Source organism: Daktulosphaira vitifoliae, unplaced genomic scaffold (assembly GCF_025091365.1).
Source record: "Daktulosphaira vitifoliae isolate Bord-2020 unplaced genomic scaffold, ASM2509136v1 Scaffold_1, whole genome shotgun sequence".
Taxonomy (NCBI): domain Eukaryota; kingdom Metazoa; phylum Arthropoda; class Insecta; order Hemiptera; family Phylloxeridae; genus Daktulosphaira; species Daktulosphaira vitifoliae.
Window position 1 is genome coordinate 79,901,693 of NW_026099572.1, and position 20,092 is coordinate 79,921,784.

The 20,092-nt window shown below is 25.1% G+C and overlaps 2 protein-coding genes and 1 long non-coding RNA gene across 5 annotated transcripts in view; 1 reads left to right on the forward strand and 2 right to left on the reverse strand.

Moving 5' to 3' along the window:
- Nucleotides 1-176: 176 nt before the first annotated feature.
- LOC126895715 (sentrin-specific protease 1-like) lies at nucleotides 177-4,400 on the reverse strand. Its single transcript, XM_050667913.1, has 5 exons — nucleotides 4,381-4,400; nucleotides 4,120-4,252; nucleotides 3,920-4,024; nucleotides 3,130-3,647; nucleotides 177-290 (listed from the first exon to the last, which is right to left on the reverse strand). Exons 4-5 carry the CDS (start codon nucleotides 3,640-3,642, stop codon nucleotides 177-179), a joined length of 627 nt encoding a protein of 208 aa, XP_050523870.1. The 5' UTR covers nucleotides 3,643-3,647; nucleotides 3,920-4,024; nucleotides 4,120-4,252; nucleotides 4,381-4,400.
- Nucleotides 4,401-6,041: 1,641 nt separating this feature from the next.
- LOC126899970 (uncharacterized) lies at nucleotides 6,042-6,876 on the reverse strand. The gene is made up of 3 exons (XR_007702762.1): nucleotides 6,785-6,876; nucleotides 6,578-6,722; nucleotides 6,042-6,515 (listed from the first exon to the last, which is right to left on the reverse strand). It is a non-coding gene; the product is annotated as an uncharacterized LOC126899970 (long non-coding RNA).
- A 2,856-nt stretch (nucleotides 6,877-9,732) lies between these two features.
- The window catches only part of LOC126899914 (RING finger and CHY zinc finger domain-containing protein 1-like), a 44,641-nt gene continuing 34,281 nt past the window's right edge, over nucleotides 9,733-20,092 (forward strand). For 2 of the 3 annotated variants that reach the window (XM_050675183.1, XM_050675190.1), the window contains exons 1-4: nucleotides 9,733-9,845; nucleotides 9,918-9,960; nucleotides 11,001-11,021; nucleotides 18,411-18,554. In XM_050675183.1, coding sequence (XP_050531140.1) covers nucleotides 9,843-9,845; nucleotides 9,918-9,960; nucleotides 11,001-11,021; nucleotides 18,411-18,554 — 211 coding nt within the window. In that variant the 5' untranslated portion in view covers nucleotides 9,733-9,842. The remainder of the gene's footprint in view (nucleotides 9,846-9,917; nucleotides 9,961-11,000; nucleotides 11,022-18,410; nucleotides 18,555-20,092) is intronic. The other variant, XR_007702748.1, reaches the window with a different exon arrangement.

Sequence of the window (20,092 nt, forward strand, 5' to 3'; positions counted from 1 at the left end):
CTAAATTGTTTAAACATAAAGAAGTAATTAAAAATATAAGTATCTAATATATTATCAAGTAGGTGCAGCTTAAGTATTTTATCTACAAATTTTTCTCTCTACAGGAATGTAAGCAAAAAAAGAAAACAATTTTTTAGTGTATTACATTACATATAAATTCTAAGGGATATTGGCTCTTATAGCCAAGGAGGATTAAAGACGGCTTTAGGGGGAAAACCGTCACTGCTTTCAATTATTATAAACCTAATTGTTTCTCCCATTTTTTTCTTCTCTAAAATAGTAAAAAATTTCTGAAATTATCAATACCGTGTTTATTATTTAAAATTATTGGTCTGATTCACTAACTAAATAAGTTGTCATAACAAAAGTTAATTGTCAAAAGATGTGTGCCGTGGCATCCAGTATGTATTAATATTTTACTATCGTAAAAATCACTGACACATTTCAATTTAAGTAGGTTTTATGTTTGTCAAATCCCAACTAACTTTTAGTTTCAATGTAAAGTTGAAAAGGTATTGATTTTACCTTAATATTTTTTTTTATACTTAGCTCTCAATAAGCTGATTTGATTCATACGTCAAAACGAACTAGAATTTAATCTACTTAATCTATTTAATCTTNTTTTACCTTAATATTTTTTTTTATACTTAGCTCTCAATAAGCTGATTTGATTCATACGTCAAAACGAACTAGAATTTAATCTAGTTGGACTCATCAACTTCAAAAATTGAAAAAAATCCTCTTCAATTGTAAAAATTAAGAAAAATATTTTTAAATTAACTATAAAAAGGTATATTCAGAAGTTTTTTCTGTATTATAAAACAGATGTAATTATTTTTAAAATTCACTAATCTTAATGTATCAAAATTTATATCAATAATACTATGGGAAATATGCTCTTTTTGGTATGCCTTTTGTATAAATCTAATTTAAAACCTACGTTCAGGAGGAGTTAGAACGTTTGAACTCACACAATAAATATTTTCTTTCCCTTTCAATATTTGTAAATGTTCTGTGACGTCGTCTGACATTTAAAATTCTATATCCAATGATATATTTTTAAATGACTTTACGATTAAAGAAGAGAAATGTCCTAACGCTTTGTCTTCATAAGTAATCGTCTACAATAAACAAATTTTTTCTTATCTTTCTTTATAAACTATCACATTGTAGCATTTAATGTGAGTGATGTCAATTTTCAATCTAAAATGTTTTATATGTTGGATCACCACTATACAAAGTTTTTATTTTATTTTCGTTACAATACGGGTAATATTTTTCTTTTTTAGCCTCGATGCGAAGCTAAGAAGGTTATAATTTTACTATGATGTGTTTTTTGATAATGCAAACATATTTATCCTAATAAGTTTTATTATTACATAACAAAACTTGTATTGTAAATTGTATGAATTTTATATTCATAAATTTTATGCTTGTATATAATTATTTATAGAAATCACAGAGATTTAGTGATACAAAACATCACAATCATAAAACGCTTGGAAAGTACATAAAAACTTAAAAAAATAATTTAACGAAAAAAAATACAAATTTTCACTTAAACAAAACATTGTCAAAAAAATATGTTTAATAATAATTTTTCTATTTTAAATTATATCTATACTTATGTTTTTATAGGACTTTCCAAAATTGTTTATCGATAGAAAGAAATTTTTCTATAATATTTCTTATAAAATATCGTAATTGATTTAATTGCAAAAAAATTATTTTTCAAGTTATTTTAAATTGGGAAAACTCAAAATTTGCTGTTTTCAATGATAGTACTTTGTTTGAAATATTTTTAGTTTGAAATGGTGTTGAAAGAATTTTGTTCAGTTTGTTGAGGGTAATGTCTTGAACAAGTTATGAAGTACGTTTTTTTTAATGTATTGATTGACAATATTTGTCAATATTAAACTTAATAAATAGTGGCGGCAGACACAAAAATAAAAATAAATACACACCATGATTATTACCTTCTCATCAATGATATAATTTTGTTAACAAATAATGATTTTTTAGTACTTTTAAATATTTACAAGATTTTGTTAGTGTTCAAATATAACCTATAACAACTAAAATTAATAACAATATTTACCATAATATATAATTTTGTATTAATTTATATATTATAAATTAAACAAGCTACTGTGATAAGCAATTGCTGTATTGTAAAATTTATAAAAATGGTTTTAATAAGCAGTGGCGTATTTTGGGGGGGTGTCCTCCATGTCAGGACACCCCTCGACTTAAAAAAAATGCCTATTATATTGGTATTAACTTTTTTTATAATATACTATATTTATTTTCTATAAAATAAATGGTATTTTAAATAAATAACAAAATTGAAGATAATTTGATAGGATTCGACGACATGTATTTATTTATCTACATTTTATCAGAGATTTCTAGAAATTATTTGGATTTCATTGGGTCATTTAGATAACAAAAATACCCGTAGCAAAAATATAATAACAACGGAAATATTCTGAACTTGTAGTTCATTTTTAAATTTATTTTATAGTTTATCAGTTTAGAGAATTATAAACAAATAAGTTTAGTTACCCCTATTCAATATACCGCATTCATAAAAAATACAGAAAAGAATTTTTTATAATTAAAATAGTATTTAAAAAATAAACAAAAGTTATGAAATTCTTTATGAATCGTCATTTAGTAAAATTAAAATTAAGTTGTTAAGATAGTAGATACGCTTGTTAATTTAAAAATTTATAATTGGTTGACTTTTTAAANATTTAAAAATTTATAATTGGCTGACTTTTTAACTTAATTGTATCCATAACTGTATATTATAATATTTGTATATTCACATAACAAGAACTTTAAATTATTTCAGTTAAGATAAATTTATATTAAATTTGAATTTTTTAAATGAAATGTTAAAAAGAAAAATAAGATTAAAATAAAATAACAAAACAACAATTAAACATAGAAAAAGTAAAAAAATGTTTGGTGGTATACAAATAAAAATTTCAATTTATAGTGAATATTAAGAAAATTGATATAAAATACAAAAATAAAATTTCATTCATTAAAATATTAATTAAATAGCTCGCCAGCAATAATTTCATTTTTATGTCTTAATCTTATAAAAGGCATAAAATTTGCATTTATTGGTGTTGTATCTCCTCGAGACATTTTTTCTGCCAGCTCAAGAGTAAATGGCCCACAATCATGTACATTGGTTTGGCGAGATGTCTCGCCTATTTGTAATGTCCATGTAGAAGCTTTTCCTTTTTTGTCCATCTCCCATTCAATTAAGAAATTTTTTAATACCATTGGATAAGGACCCTTATACGACTTAAGACTATCATATGATGTCACAGTCTTTTCAGGTATATTAACCACTGTCAATATCCAATGACTCTCATATACATTCATGGGCACAAAAAGTAATTTTATTGTGTGAATATCTTTTTTTATCCATCTTCTTACAGCTGGATAACCTCCTCGAAGATACGCTACAATAAAATCAGTGACAACTGCATAAACTTCACCTTCTGACCGTTTTACTATCATTTTAATGTACTCATTAATTGTGTCTGAAGTATACCAAGATGTGGGCGATTTAAATGAAGGTGCATTATACTGATCAAGAGATTTTGTGTTCTGATCTTGCATTACTTCTGCAAGTGTAACCATATTTAAACATTTTTCATAAAATTAATAAAAGACTTTGTTGAACAGTTTACTATTATTTAGGTTTATTTAAGATTTTGAAATATGAAATTAAACAGGTATAATTACTTTTGTTTAAAACGTCCATGGAGCCCCTTAATGACACGCCTCTGCAGAGGTTATATTAATTTAACTCTTATTATTATAATTAATTATGTTTATTAAATAATCTTTTTTTATTTAATTTTACATAAAATAAATAGATTAAATAACTAATTACCTTTTTCTTTCTCTGGTACTTTTATTACTTCAATAGTGGACAGAGCAAGTAAATTTACGTCATTCGGCGTATTTAAGGTCAAAGGATTAGAACTAACTTTTGGCTCTAAAATAATTTATGTTTAAAAATATTACATATTTGTTTCAAAAATCAAAACTTCATATTTTTTAAAAATGAATTATATTTTAAAAGTTGTATACTTTTTATGACTTTTTCATCTTCTTCGGATGAATTTCTTTTTAAATTTGGTCGAGCAGTAGTATTATAAGATATCTCAAAAAGTTGTTTTTTTATTTCGGATTTTTTGCTTTCCAAATTTTTCTTATGAAAACTCTTAACGGATCATAAAAATATATTTAATTATATGATAAATTTATTTAAGAAATCTGCTTTAAGTCCAAAAAATGGTTTAGGGTATACCCTAAAATCTTTTTATTGAAATAAAGCATAATAAAATATACCTTTTCTAACAAATCAGCTGATATTAATAGCGAATTGTCTTTTGAAATTGCTATATATTTTTTTTCTGTTGAATTTAAAATTTCATTTTTATATTTTTCAGATTTTTCATTCTGAAAAAGTGTTCCGAATTCTCTTTGCTGCATCATATTCTAGGTAACCAAAGAGATATTTAAATAAACAAATAAACTATACTTAATATTATATTATTATCTTCGATAAAAATTGAATTTCCCATAAAAATCTAATAGAAAAAATAGCAGAATAATATTAAACATTATGTTACCGCATTTATATTAAGGGGGTTGATAGTTTATTTTATATTTTTGAATCAGACAAATCCCAATAACATAGCTAAATCGAATAAATATATTAATATAATTATAGTTACCAATTTTTCTGGAATAATTTTTTCATTTTTATTCATTTTTCGATACGTGCGTTTTTTTGGAATAATGGGATTTTTTATAGGATAAATATTTTTACTAATAATTGCTGCAAATTGAATATAATTTTAATAATTATTAATTAAATAATCAATTTCGAAAAAGGTTTTTAATATTAAAATAGTTAAATTAAAGTAAAGCGACTGAATTATTGTTATATATGAATAAGAGAACTTATTATTAATGTTTCTTATATTTTATATTAAAAAACTTTTTCTCTATTCGAAATAGTTAGTTTAATTATTAATCTTAATAGTGTTTACAGATAATTCTTCCATCTTTAGTTGACTTTTTTGATATTTGTCCTTTATTTGTATTATTTAAAACACAATTGGAATGCATGAAACGACGATTCCATATTTCTTCAACTCTGCGTATGACCTTATGTAATTTGGATTCATTTGTTTGATNCCTTATGTAAGTTTGATTCATTTGTTTGACCAAAAATATTTTTTTCACTTGCCATATCAATAACTAATTAAATAAATCTTAATAATTACACAAGACGATAGTTTATTTTTCACGGGAAAAAACGAAGTGAACTGAAATGTCGATAAAATCAACATTTACATTTAATTGTCAAGGAAACTTAATTGTAAAAATTCATTAAAAAAATGTATAAGCCAATTATAAATAAATTTAGTCTAAACAATACTTATTTATTTTAATTGTATTATTAGTCAAAGAATAAAATATTTTAAGAATTTACAGAGAATTTAGTATAAACAATACTTATTTATTTTAATTGTATTATTGGTCAAAGAATACAATATTTTAAGAATAATACAGAGAATTATCAAAAAAAAAAAAAAAATATATATATATATATTTTAAAGATATTTTGAAGAAAAACCTTTTGTATTTGTTTGTTTATTTATTACATTAGTTTACAAATGATAGAGATTTTATGAAAGTTCAAGTGGAATAAATTTGATATCGGTTAACAGAATATTTATTCATATAAAATTTAATCTGTATGAAATAAAATATCAACGTTTGGATTTATTCTCTTGCAACTATTAAAAATTTAGCCCATGTGAAATTGCTATTTCCATTTAGTTATTAACAAAAAACATCATGCCATGAGATTATAATCAACATAAAAATTTATTAAGTTGAATATATAATATAGTTTAACAATTTAATTAATAATTGAATTAATAACATAATAATTCTGATAAAAGAAAATAACAGGAGATTTGAATTAATTTTAACGACTTTAACAAATCGAAAATAACTTTAGGGTTTAACTACCTTATAGGTTTAATTATTATTTGCATTTTTAATGTTATTATTATTATTATTTTTTTTTTTGACAATAACGGATATCTTTGTAACTTCAATATATATCAATAAAATGACAAATTATCCAAGAAAATCAAGGAAATTTTAGAGAAATATTAAGATACAGAGCCCAAGGAGATGACCGTTTAAAATCATTTTTGGAAGCTGAAGAAACAATAAAATATACAAGTGAAACACTTCAAAATGAAATAATTGAATCCTGTAATAAAATTATTTTAAATAAAATCGTAACAAACATAAATGCCCAAAGATGTTTCAAAATACTTGCTGATGAAACGGCCGACATTGGTGGAAGCGAACAAGTAACTTTGTGTGTTCGATATTTAGATGTTGAAAATATGATTATCAAGGAAGAATTCTTCAGTTTGTGCCTACAACAGATACTACTGGAAAAGGTTTATATATTATTATTCAAAGTTTACATTCATTTGGTGTAGAAACAAAATACCTTAGAGGACAGTGTTACGATGGATGTGCTTCTATGTCTGGTCAATTTAACGGAGCTCAATCTCTTATTCACCAAAGTTATCCTCTTGCGACGTTTGTTCATTGTGCTGTTCATGTTTTAAACCTTGCTATTTCTTATTCATCTTCTATACAAAAAACATGAAATTGATTAGGAACAAAATCTAAAGTTAGAGATTTTTTCATATACCCAAAGCGAAAAGATGTGTTGAATAGTCAAATCGAAAAAAGTCAAAAATGTATAACTAAAAAATCATTAAATCAATTATGTGCGACTAAATGAGTTGAACGTTTTTATGCTGTCAATAATTTTCTTGAGTCTTTTGTGTACCTAATTGAATCGTTATTTATAATTTCGAAGTGGAATGACACTGAAACATCATCAAAAGCAAGTAATTTACGAACATTAGTACTGAAAGGAGATTTTATTATTTATTTACTTACNTTTATTATTTGTTTACTTATTATAAATAAAGTATTTAGTTATGAGTTACTTTGTTTAAAACAACTTCAAAGAAATTAGCAGGTACACAGCATTGTTATTATCAATGGTAGTAAGGCACATTGTTGTGAGTTTATAAATACACTAACTGACAATACAGAAAGTATATCTATGATAGTCATAATTGATAATAAACAATCCGTGACTGCGACATTGATATCATATAAACCATTTAGCTACCTGTATTTGTAATCATATCATCATGTGTATTATACATGTATATTAACTCAAAAATTTGAAACTTTAAATGTTTATATCTAATAAACTAATAAAGTTATATTAAAAATTCAAATGCCATTTACTATTTAATTAAAAATCCAAACATTTTATTATATTCAAAATATGTGTTCCCATTTAAAAGACAAAAAGACAAAGTTGACACCCTTACAAGGCATAAGGGATGAAAATAAAAAGTTTTAAATAGTTAATAATTTAAGAATAATGTGTAACTAAAGAAAACAAAAAATAATGTTTAAATTATATTTATTCTACAAGTAAATGAGTGGGTTATGATAAAAAAATCAGTCTGTATACTGTAATATAGTTTATCATTTGTAAAGCTGGAAGTAAAACATTTTTGTAATGTTTCGTTTAATTGTAATTTCCTGATCTATTATTACTAGACCAGGAATTAAATATTTATAAACATTTTTGAAAACGATAGTATTATTAATTTTTCAAAAAGAAGAAAAACAAAATATTTTAGTAAATAAGACGAAATGGAATGAATTGTAGAGGAGAGAGGACCTCAGGAGCACCGAAGGTAATCTCTTTTCGCGCGGTATGTTTATGACATTAGTTTTCATTTTGTGTATTGTTTTATTGTGTTTTTAGTGTATGTTTATTTTGTATGTTTTGCATTGTTTAATTATATCTATAATAAATACATTTGAGCTATTATTAAACTTTTATTACTTTAAGTTAAGACACTAGGGTTGTTTCTTTTAAGATACAACAGTACCAAAACTTCAAATTATTTGTCAATTCCTAAAATAGTAATTAGAAAAATAGAAAGTTTTTTTTACGTCAGTAAACATTTCTATAATTTTCGTTTGTGAGGTTCATTAAAAGTTGGACACCACCCGAGAAATCATTCAAAATACGCCACTGTATATACTCGTATCATAATAATTAAATGTATTGTAATATTAATAATAAAAAAATTCAATTCAGAAATATGATTATATAAATGTAAATACACATAAAACTAATAAATATAAGCCGTGTTTGAGCTCAAAGAAATACAAGAAAAATTAATTAAAATACATTGTGTAATAGTAACAGCTTTTGTTTGCCGTTTTAAAAATGAGATTATGCAGTTAAAATAATTTTTTTACAAACCAAAATTTTTTAATGAAATTTTGAAAATTAATTTTTTTTTTTGTAATTTAATTTTTAGTAATGGACATAATTTTGTAATTTATTTATTTTTTAATTATAATTTTTGAATTTTTATCCATATTTATATATCATATGGTAACAAATAATGTCTTTGAATTTAAAAAAATTTAATTTTTTATACATATTTTATACTTTTTTTAGAAATGGAGTCTGATAGACTTCTACGCGACTATGAATGTTAAAATAAATATAGTTAAAAAAAACTAAAAAAACACGCTTTTAAAGCACATCGAACTAAAAAGTTAAAAATAATTGTAAAAATAAGTTTAAAATAATTATGAATGAAAAATACTAGTATTATTGTGATAAAAGCGTCGGGCGCTCAATATACAAAAAATATGGCACAAAGCACCCACGCTTTTATCACAATAATACTAGTATTTTTCTTTCATAATTATTTTAAACTTATTTTTTAAATTATTTTAAATTTTTAGTTCGATGTGCTTTAAAAGCGTGTTTTTTTAGTTTTTTTAAACTATATTTATTTTTCACTTTTTAGTTTCATGTTATGATAGTAGTTACTCAATATCAATATCATGGTTGTAACGGGTAACGAGAAATCAGAGTTCGATTCCGGGGAGGGTGTCTGAGAAATGGCTGCCACATCCAAGGAAAGCAGCAGGCGCATAAATTACTCACTCCCGGAACGTGGAGGTAGTGACGAAAAATGACGATACTGGATTCATCCTTTGTAATCGGNAAACAATGAGAACAATAGATACCTGTTTCCTGACTTACTGAACACTCTGTATACGTAAGCCGTATGCACGCGGATGATAATGGTCAGTCAAAATAAAAATTTATTTATATATATATATATATAATATTGATGACACGCACGTGTTTACGGGTACGATAACCAAAAATAAATTTATACAGGAATACTATTACCGGCGTGGGGTGGGGTGAATGCGTTATGACAGTCTAGTCTAGACGACGGAATATGCGATAACGCTGGCTTTTGGAGAGTTACAAACATACATACATACATACATACATACATACATACATACATACATACATACATACATACATACATACATACATACAGGTGAAACTAATATAAGCGTGTTAAAAATAGGCACTAGTCTGCTAAAAGGTTAATAAAGCAGTGTATAATTTTCATTCAACAAATTGCAGTATGTTTAAGTAAAATAAATATAAGAAATATAATTAAATTAAATAAAAAAACATCTGTTGGTAAATTTTGTACACGATAATTATTTAAAAACAACGTTAGCAAATAGTTCATTTATGTAGTTTACTAATCTGCATCAGTAATACGCGTAAATTTTTTTTTTTTTACAAATCGTTTTGAAAATTGAAGAAATTTAAAGTAAAAAAAATGGTAAGTAACTTTTGATTCAGTTAATTTTAAAATCTGAATTTTAGTTTTAGTAATTTTAGTTTTGAATTTTAGTATTTAATCTTGTTTTTAACGTTGAACTTTGTTCTATCAGAAGGTAATATTCATATATAATTATAACCAATAATATTAAAATAAATGTATGGTCCGCTTCTTTAAAAAAACATTCAAGTCATTATACTTCTATAAATAATTGAATTTTCCAAGTCTGTAGCATTCCTCAATTGTAGCAAGAATTATACAGAAATGCAACTTCCCTTTATAAAGAAAATTGCTGTTACTGCAAATAATGAATGTCCGATGTTTTTGTTCAAACAAACATTTTCATAATTTTTCATTTTTCAATCCAGTATATACAGAGTGAGTCACGAAAATATGTCAAATTCAATAACTTTTGATCCAATTATTATTTTACGTTTATTTCTTTTTTAAATCATTTTTAGGACTACACAAATAATATAATATTCAATATTTTTTTAATAAATTAAAAAAATATATTTTCTCCAGATAAATTTAAACTAATATTACAATGAATATCCTCAATAAAAAAAAGTTAATTGATATTGTTGTTGCATTAAAAGTTTTACTAAATCATATGTACTCATTAATCCACAGTCATTAAAATCAAACATAATCAATCACCCAATAAGTAATATTATAGTAAATAGATTTATATTTAAAACTATAAATCAATTTCATGACATTATAGCTTGAGAAATATTATATTTTCAATAAAGATACTTTTTTTACCATATAAAAAAAAAATGAATTCCTGATCTGTTATTTTCTATTTATCAAATTTTTAAATTAAGTTGCAGTATTTAATAGAAGTGTAGATATTTTTCATGAAAAACTATACATATTTATAACTAATATTTAGTGTGAAAATATTTTGTATTTGTTATAATACATACACCATTCATTANTGGAATATCGTGAAAATATTTTGTATTTGTTATAATACATACACCATTCATTATTCAGTAGTCTATAAATTAAAGAAATATAAAATAAAGAAATTAACGAAAAATAATAATTGGATCATAAGTTATTGAATTCGTCATATTTTCGTGACTCACTCTGTATATATATAAAATAACCAATATTTTTTTTATAAACTGGATTATTTTGTTTCAGTGTTGACTATTTCATGCTTCTGTGAGTTTTATATAGTTATTTTATTGCATTATAAAGTATAAAAACTGATTTTTAGCGTTATAATTATTAAAGTGCAATTGTACTATTTGAAATAATGAATTTCAATATATTAAATTCCACATGATGAACTAAAAAATTATGCTATTAAAAATAGTTTAAATTATTTTAATCTTAATTTTGAAGCAGTTCAATTTTATGTAGTGTGACTTTATATTGTTTAATTTTATATTTATTAAGAAAACTTCCTGGAGTATTTTCATTAAAGAATGAAATGTTTATGAAAATGTACTAAATAAAGTTTGATTTATTTTTAATAAATTATGTTATGCTCACAAACCTCACATTCGACTAATATTACTTACTAGTTGTAAACAGAATATTTTTTTAATAATAAACATTATATTAACATTTTTTTTTGTTTCGCATCATTGTTATATTTTCAATTATTAAAATAACTACAAAGACGTGATAAATTGTATATAAAAAAAATTATTAATTATTTTTGATTGTAGACAACTACTGATTAAAAAAACCTTATAAAAAATGGAAAAAATGAATTATATAAATTTTTATGAACTAGAAGTAAGGTGCTACAGAATTTTGCTAGTTATGGCCACGACTTCAATATCAATTGCATTTTAGCACACTAAAATAAAAAAAATGACCTGATTCTTTGACAAAAACAAAAATTATGCAAATTAATATAATAAAATGGTTTACCAATTTAAAAAAATGAATCAAAAACCTTCTTGAAATTTTCTTAATAAATTATTTACATTCATGTATAATACAAGGCTAAATACAAACTGATTAATTTATTCTTACAAACTAATTTAACCTATTTGAATACAAATCTAATTTTTTTTATTATTTTATTTGTAAAATATAAATTAGTTTTATATCTTTCTTAAAACCTAAGTTTTGAGTATTGTCGTTTCTATAATCCTCACCAATTTCCTTAAACGTTTTTAATAATGCTAGTATATTTTTTACATACGTTTTTATTATTTTATTTCAAATAATATAGGTAGTAAATCTAAACCATGGAAGTATAAGTTTAATTTTATTTTAGTAGAAATTTAAGGTTTTTAAATTACTGTGTTTACCATAAAATAATTGCATAAGTGATGTATGACCACGGTTGCTTTAACAAATATCTGCACTGTATTTGTAAAGCAGTCACGTCAAAGTGCGGCCACATGGACGACAATAACGACAGACAACTCACTGCACACTCTATTCTGTAGCGAGGAGTGGGCCCAGTAGAGTAATGTTTAGGAATCCCGTCTTGGATTTTCGTTAAACGTCGAGCCCATGGAGAACTCGATAGTAGAGAACCGGGAGATGTGGTGACTCATCCAGGCGTTTGACGAGTCAGATATTAGCCAAAAAGAATCGGCTCTTGCGACAGAGGTAGCCGCACCGTCCGGCTCAAAGTACCAGTAACATAAGTGTATTTTGTGTGTTTTTGTGAATTATAAAAATGCCCTGATTAATCATATTGGCGTTTCAATGAACCTGGTCATTTGTAGAGTGCTAATAGCAGATGTCAAATTGTTATCACCAATTTGACTTAAAGCTGGTAAAAGCTATTTTTCTACTATCAGTAGCATTATTAAGAAGAACTTTTTCAAAAAACTTAGACAAACAAGGTAAAAGTGAAATTAGTCGGTGTTATATTACCTGTTTAGATAGTTCCCCTGGTTTTGACCACATAATGACTTGAAATTTTTTCCAAAGTTCCGGAACGTTTTTAGATTACAAAATAGCATTAACGATGTGTGTAAGACGGACAACGGCCTTCCTAGTTAATTCTTTTATCATTTTCAATCTGATTTCATCATAGTCCCATGTTATTTTTGTATTGATATTGTTATACACTTCTTGCACTACTTCTAACGATGAAAAAAATCTTATCTTCTTCTAGTTTTTATCTGATTGTAAACCGCGATGCCCGTCAAGTTCTGAAACTATATCGTTAGGTTAAAATACATTTTCGAGTGTTCCTATAATTCTGTTTTTTTATACTCACTGTATGCCTCGTGTCATCTTCATTACGAAATGGTGGTACGTTTACTAACGACCATTTTAATCAATTAGTGACTTTTCAAAGAGAGTAGTCAATGTCTTCGTTTACAAAAATATTACTCGAGTAATTTTAAAAAGTTTCGTTTTTCATATATTTTATCTTGTTGTGGAATATCATTGTAATAACTAAAAGTAAAGTTGGTGGGGATGGTATTAATAAAGAAGAATGATAATGGCATTATCCGTAAAGACATAATAAATAAAAGTACTTTGTTTCTAGTTATTACTTGATTAGTGTAGTTAACTAGTGTGTTAAAACTACTCTTACTTGATATACCTTGGCAGCAAAGTACGGTCCTCGGTGTAGAGAGGAGAAAAGAGAAGTGCAGGTTTATTAGATGTTAAATAAGAAAAATAGATTATTACATAAGTGTATATTATGAATTATTAAATAATTACTTTAACATGAATGCAACTTAAGTTAGACTATAGACTTATAATAAGGAAAAAGACACCAAGTTACAATAGGAGTATGAGAAAATAAATTAAAACTGCAAAATAAAAGGAAGAGTAAAGCTAAGTACTTAAGTATGGTCGCAAAAAGAATCGCGGCGTCAGTGTATTATTGCTAAGCGTAGGTGAGATGTATGGATTTAATTAAGTAATATCAAAGAATATTACATCCTACTAATGTGGTTCCTTTTCTTTTGCCAGTGGGTTGTGTTATCCATGTTATCCATGTTTTCCTTGGTTTTCTCTTTTTTATATCAATTCTCTTAGTTCTATTGAATAAATGATCTCTCGTGTTTATTCTACTGCAATTTTAAACTTTATAATATTATTAGTGAAATTATGAACTATCAAGTCAATGTCGCTTGATTTTTTAAATTTTTTGGAGAACGAGAAAGATTTTTTAAGTGACGTTCTGAATAAATTCCAGTTAGTTTTCTTAGTCGTTAAATATTCTTTTTGTTGTTTCATATTAACGTTAAAGCTTAGTGTGAGAAATACAGATAAATGATTCGAAGACGAATTATTCCCTTCGACTTTTACTTTATTAGAGGAAATACCTTTCATCACATAAATTTTTGTTAGGGTTAGAAGGCCAATAATTTGACTTATTTCTTAAGTCCTGTCTCTACCTTTACGTGGTATAACCAGGAAACGGAAACGGAACATGAAAATCGATCCGGCTAACGGGCGAGGCATTTTTAGTTGTGTTATAGCTCTTGATTAATTTCGGACTGAATCACAACGCAGCACTGTGAGTTTTAGAAATTACCCCTTAAAGTAAAATGCCTCACAGCAGTTCCGAGGCAGTTCACAATGTACTCGTTGAAAAAAAAAATTGTTTATTATAAAATATTTTTATGAAAATGTTGATATTTTTAATATCGATAAAAAATCGATCTTCAAAATGTTTATGAGATACCTCATAAATATATTATATACATTAAAATAATCATTTTATGAAAATTTGAGATTAAAAAAAAAATTTTTACAGGTCGCTCAACGCGTTTTAAGAAAATTGACCAAAAATACTCAAAAAAACATAAAATGTCATTATTTATTCAATTTTTGTTCAAATTTCTTACTTAGTACATCTAAATTGTTCGTTTTTTAATGCCGAATAATAATAATTAGAAAAAAAAATTGTAAGTCCTAAATTGATTGCGTAAAGTTCATAAAAAGCTCAAAAATATGGTTAAGTTCAACGAACTGTTAAGTAAACCAAAAAATTTTTTTTTTTCATTTTTTTTTTTTAATTTGATTAATATTTGTGTGTATTTTAAGAGGAAAAAATTTTTTCCACTAATGTTTAAAACTACTACCTTTTTTTTTAGATTAGAACGTACGCTAGAATATACGATGTACATAAAAATAAATGAAAATATCGTCAAATTTTACTGTTTCCTTTTTACATTTTTTTATTTTAAAATTTGGCATTAGCTATATATACATACATATATATTTATAATTATAAAAATAAAAATAATTTTTTTTTTTTTGTCACCAATGTTGATTTTTTACAATCGGGGTACTCATTCTAGACAGAATAAACGTATCTAGCCGAAAAGCCACGTATATTTTGGCGTCTGCTTTAACTTAGTGTGATAAAAATATTAATGATTATTCGATAAGTAAAGATTGAATTCAAAGAGCTCGTAATTTTAATAGAAAAATTATAAATAATGAAATAATAAAATAATTCAAACCAAACACCGCTTTAATGGTTCACAGGGACGGAAAAATGTTGCCGTCTTACAACAAAAAAAATTACACTGAACGTTTAGCGGTATTAGTATCTGGTGATGGCAAAACTAAACTAATTTAGTTAATCAAACAAATATGATATATTTTGACACTACTGCCTCCAACACTGGAAAACTAAATAGTGCATGTATTTTAATTGAAAAAAAATTAGGTAAGGAATTATTGAGTTTTGCTTGTAGGCACCATATACATGAAATAATAATTAGGAGAGTTTTTGATAAATTAATGCCTCCATCATCTGGCCCAGACATAGCTCTATTCTAAAGATTTTCTAATAGCTGGGAAAATATAGACAAAAAACTATACTGTAATATGTTGACAGATGATGTTGTGTTAAAGATATTAGCACCAAATATAGACATAATTTCTAAATTTGTGAACATAAATTAAATTTAAATCATCCTCAGGACGATTTAAACTCAATAATTCCTTACCTAATTTTTTTCGATTAAAATACATGCACTATTTAGTTTTCCAGTGTTGGAGGCAGTAGTGTCAAAATATATCATATTTGTTTGATTAACTAAATTCCAATCAACCAAAAGCTTAATAACGGCATCAGCTTGCGATTTGCCTGTAGAATTTAAAAGTTTAGGCACTCCCAAAAGTTTAGTTTTGCCATCACCAGATACTAATACCGCTAAACGTTCAGTGTAATTTTTTTTGTTGTAAGACGGCAACATTTTTCCGTCCCTGTGAACCATTAAAGCGGTGTTTGGTTTGAATTATTTTATTATTTCATTATTTATAATTTTTCTATTAAAATTACGAGCTCTTTGAATTCAATCTTTACTTATCGAATAATCATTAATATTTTTATCACACTAAGTTAAAGCAGACGCCAAAATATACGTGGCTTTTCGGCTAGATACGTTTATTCTGTCTAGAATGAGTACCCCGATTGTAAAAAATCAACATTGGTGACAAAAAAAAAAAAATTATTTTTATTTTTATAATTATAAATATATATGTATGTATATATAGCTAATGCCAAATTTTAAAATAAAAAAATGTAAAAAGGAAACAGTAAAATTTGACGATATTTTCATTTATTTTTATGTACATCGTATATTCTAGCGTACGTTCTAATCTAAAAAAAAAGGTAGTAGTTTTAAACATTAGTGGAAAAAATTTTTTCCTCTTAAAATACACACAAATATTAATCAAATTAAAAAAAAAAAATGAAAAAAAAAAATTTTTTGGTTTACTTAACAGTTCGTTGAACTTAACCATATTTTTGAGCTTTTTATGAACTTTACGCAATCAATTTAGGACTTACAATTTTTTTTTCTAATTATTATTATTCGGCATTAAAAAACGAACAATTTAGATGTACTAAGTAAGAAATTTGAACAAAAATTGAATAAATAATGACATTTTATGTTTTTTTGAGTATTTTTGGTCAATTTTCTTAAAACGCGTTGAGCGACCTGTAAAAATTTTTTTTTTAATCTCAAATTTTCATAAAATGTTTATTTTAATGTATATAATACATTTATGAGGTATCTCATAAACATTTCGAAGATCGATTTTTTTTGAGCCACCCTAATATATATATTATATAGATTTCAATACAAAGTAATAATATAGCTTAACTATTAGTGATAAGAATTAAAAATTAAGTTTAAAAAAACCCAGTACATGGAGGTCGTGGCACAGTGGTGAAGTGGCATAGTTGTATCAAGTGTAATGATATTTGACAGTGATTAAAATCACTGTCATAAGAAAGGCTTCGATGCAAATTTGTAGATAGTGTTTAATTTTTGAGGGTAATGTCTTCGACTAGATACGATTTGTGATCTTTTGACGTATCATTGAAAGAAATCGGTTCGGTGAGAGCTGAGAAAAAGTGGTAACAGACAAAAAAAAAAAACACATCATAGTAAAATTAAAACCTTCTCAGCTTCGCATCGAAGCTAAAAAAAGTACAATTCGTTATTAATAGTCAAGACTATATACATAATAAAATTTAATAATAAAAAAGATCACAAACATTGTTATTCAATAAATATAGTTAAATTTTAAAACCAGCACGAATAATAGAAATAACTAGTGAAATTACATTTGGGGAGGTTGAGTTGAGAATAGTTGAACAATTAATAGAGAAGTTTTTAAAATATACAAAATATGCTTGTGAAATTGATAAAACAAATTATTCGTGTTTCTTTTCTTTGTTACATTGTTATCAAACCAATAAAGAAACCTCATCACGAGACTCTCAGAGAAATATTAATATAATTTGATGGAATTTATGAAAATAAAATTTGTTTTCCAATAAATTGAGTAATCTCTCAATATGTATGATAATTTTGTAGCAATTCCGTGATGATGTTTATTTTTGATATTAATAAATTTTGCAGAGGAGTAAAAATTCCTATTTTTGGAGACAGAGCATTTTGGTTTTCGATTTCACTATTTTTGAAATACATATTAAAGCAACACTGTAAATGAAAATAGAATAAAAATTTTCTTTGATTTTTTTGTGCTCTACATTTGAATAAATTTTAATAGTAGTTATGTAGACATTTCCTCATGACATAATGTATATTTAACTTCTACAAAAATGTTAAAAGTGGAATTCCTGTAATTATAGTACAGGAATAATAAACTAATTAAATAAAATTAAAACTATATTAAAAATATTATTAATTTAATAACTATTTTTTGTGGCTTTTGAGTTTATTAATATTTTTAATATTTTATAGTTTTTAAATTAATAATATTTTTAATTTAGTTTTAATTTAATTAATGAGCCACAAGTGATCAATTTTTTTGATATAATAAAATAAATCTAGACAAAAAAAATTATATAATTTGAGCGTCAATTATATACTCGTAGAATGTAGTATTTAAAACTGGATGTACATGTTTTACCCATAAATTAATGACACTAAGCAGGCAATAACATTTAAAAAAAGTTTCTTTACCACAATACAATAATAGTAATATGCATATAACATTATAAAATGTAATGATTGAAATTAGATATACATATTGTGCTTTGCTTATGACGTATATACAACGTTTTGACAAATAATAATCACTATTAATGTTGTATATCAGCGTTAATATAATTTTTTTTTCAAGTTTGTACTATATGTCAATCCAATATTTCCTCAAAATGTATAACTCTTGACTGTGGTTGCAAATTTCATAAAAAATGCATTGATAGATGGGAATATACTGACGATGATCCTAAATGTCCTAATTGTCAAGCATCATTATTAAAGAGTAAGATATACGTTTGAAATATATAATACTATAATTTTAGGTAATAATTAAAATAAATTAGCCTTAAATAATTTTGTAGTTATAATTATAATTATTATATTAATTTAGAAAAGATAATTAAGCTATCATAAATGTTTGAACATATTGTATTTGATCTAAACAAAATAGTCTTGTTAAAATTAAAAAATGCCTATAATTAGACAATTAAACAACAGCATTAGAGTAAATAGTTGACGTCATAGGGAGGCTTAGCCCTTTAAGTTTAAAATTGTTAAGGTTTTTAGAATTTGGTAAATTTCACAAATGGCTACCTAATATTTCATTATAGATATTTTATATCGTGTCAAAATACTGCGGTCTGTTGTCAGCGGGCGCTGAATATCAGCCGTCAAGTTATTAATATGAAAATTAATACCCAGCCCAACTCATAAATTAATGACACTAATTAGACACGACACTCGAATAACATTTGAAAAAAGTTTCTTTACCAAAACACAAGAATAGTTATATGCATATAAAATTATAAAATGTAATGATTGAAATTAGATATACATGTGCTTCGCTTATAATGTGGTTTTCAATGTTTTGAAAAATCTAAAAACTTTTGATCAGCATTAATATCTATGTAAACTTTTCTCAAAAACCATACATCTTGATTGTGGTTGCAATATTAAGCATATTCAGTAAATCACTTGTAAACCTTTCTTTATAACTGTTAATATACAATTATAAAAACATAGCACAGGAGGTTCGCGGCACAGTGGTGACGTAGAATAGTTGGATCAAGTATAATGATATCTGACAGTGATTAAAATCACTATAAAAAAAACGCCTCGATGCAAATCTTTAGATAGTGTTTAATTTTAAAAAATATGCTATTTTTTTGAAAAAATTCTTGATATTATATTTTACATTTTAGCTTCGATGCGAAGCTGAGAAGGTATTGGTTTTACTATGATGTGTTTTTTTTGTGTCTGTTACCACTTTTTCTCAGCTCTCAACGAACCGATTTCTTTCAACGATACGTCAAAAGATCACAAATCGTATCTAGTCGAAGACATTACCCTTCAAAATTGAAAAAATTTCCCTCGTTCCCCGTAAATGGGGGAAACCTCCAAAAAAATTACAAATTTAAAAATCGCTAATTTTCGAAATTTTTTCAATTTTTTTTACTAAAAACTGCCGTAACTTTTTCAAAAATGAACATATCAATATAATTTTTTTTTATATAGATGCTTGATGTCTTTACCTATCATTTGGTATATTTTTTTTGTAAATCTGACACTTAACCTGCCCACAGGGGGGGATTTAAAATGACAACTTTTTCACAAAAAATTAACTTTTTCAACTTAACTTTTGAAAATGTTCCGGAAAGACTGACACTTTTATATATATTTTAAATTAAAGCCTATGTAATATACTTTAATTTGAAAAAAAAAAATTTGACCTCTGGACTTGTCTTCATGGTGAAAATGACTACCGTATGCAAAAATATGCTATTTTTGTGAAAAAATTCTTGATATTATATTTTACATTTT

What these genes read in the sequence shown, in the direction of transcription:
- LOC126895715 (XM_050667913.1), bottom strand. Translation starts at nt 3,642, where the DNA reads ATGCAAGATCAGAACACAAAATCTCTTGATCAGTATAATGCACCTTCA. An exon ending in GAGATACAACACCAATAAAT is followed by an intron (nt 291 to 3,129) that starts GCAAATTTTATG and finishes TGATAATTTCAG; the next exon opens with AAATTTTTTACTATTTTAGA.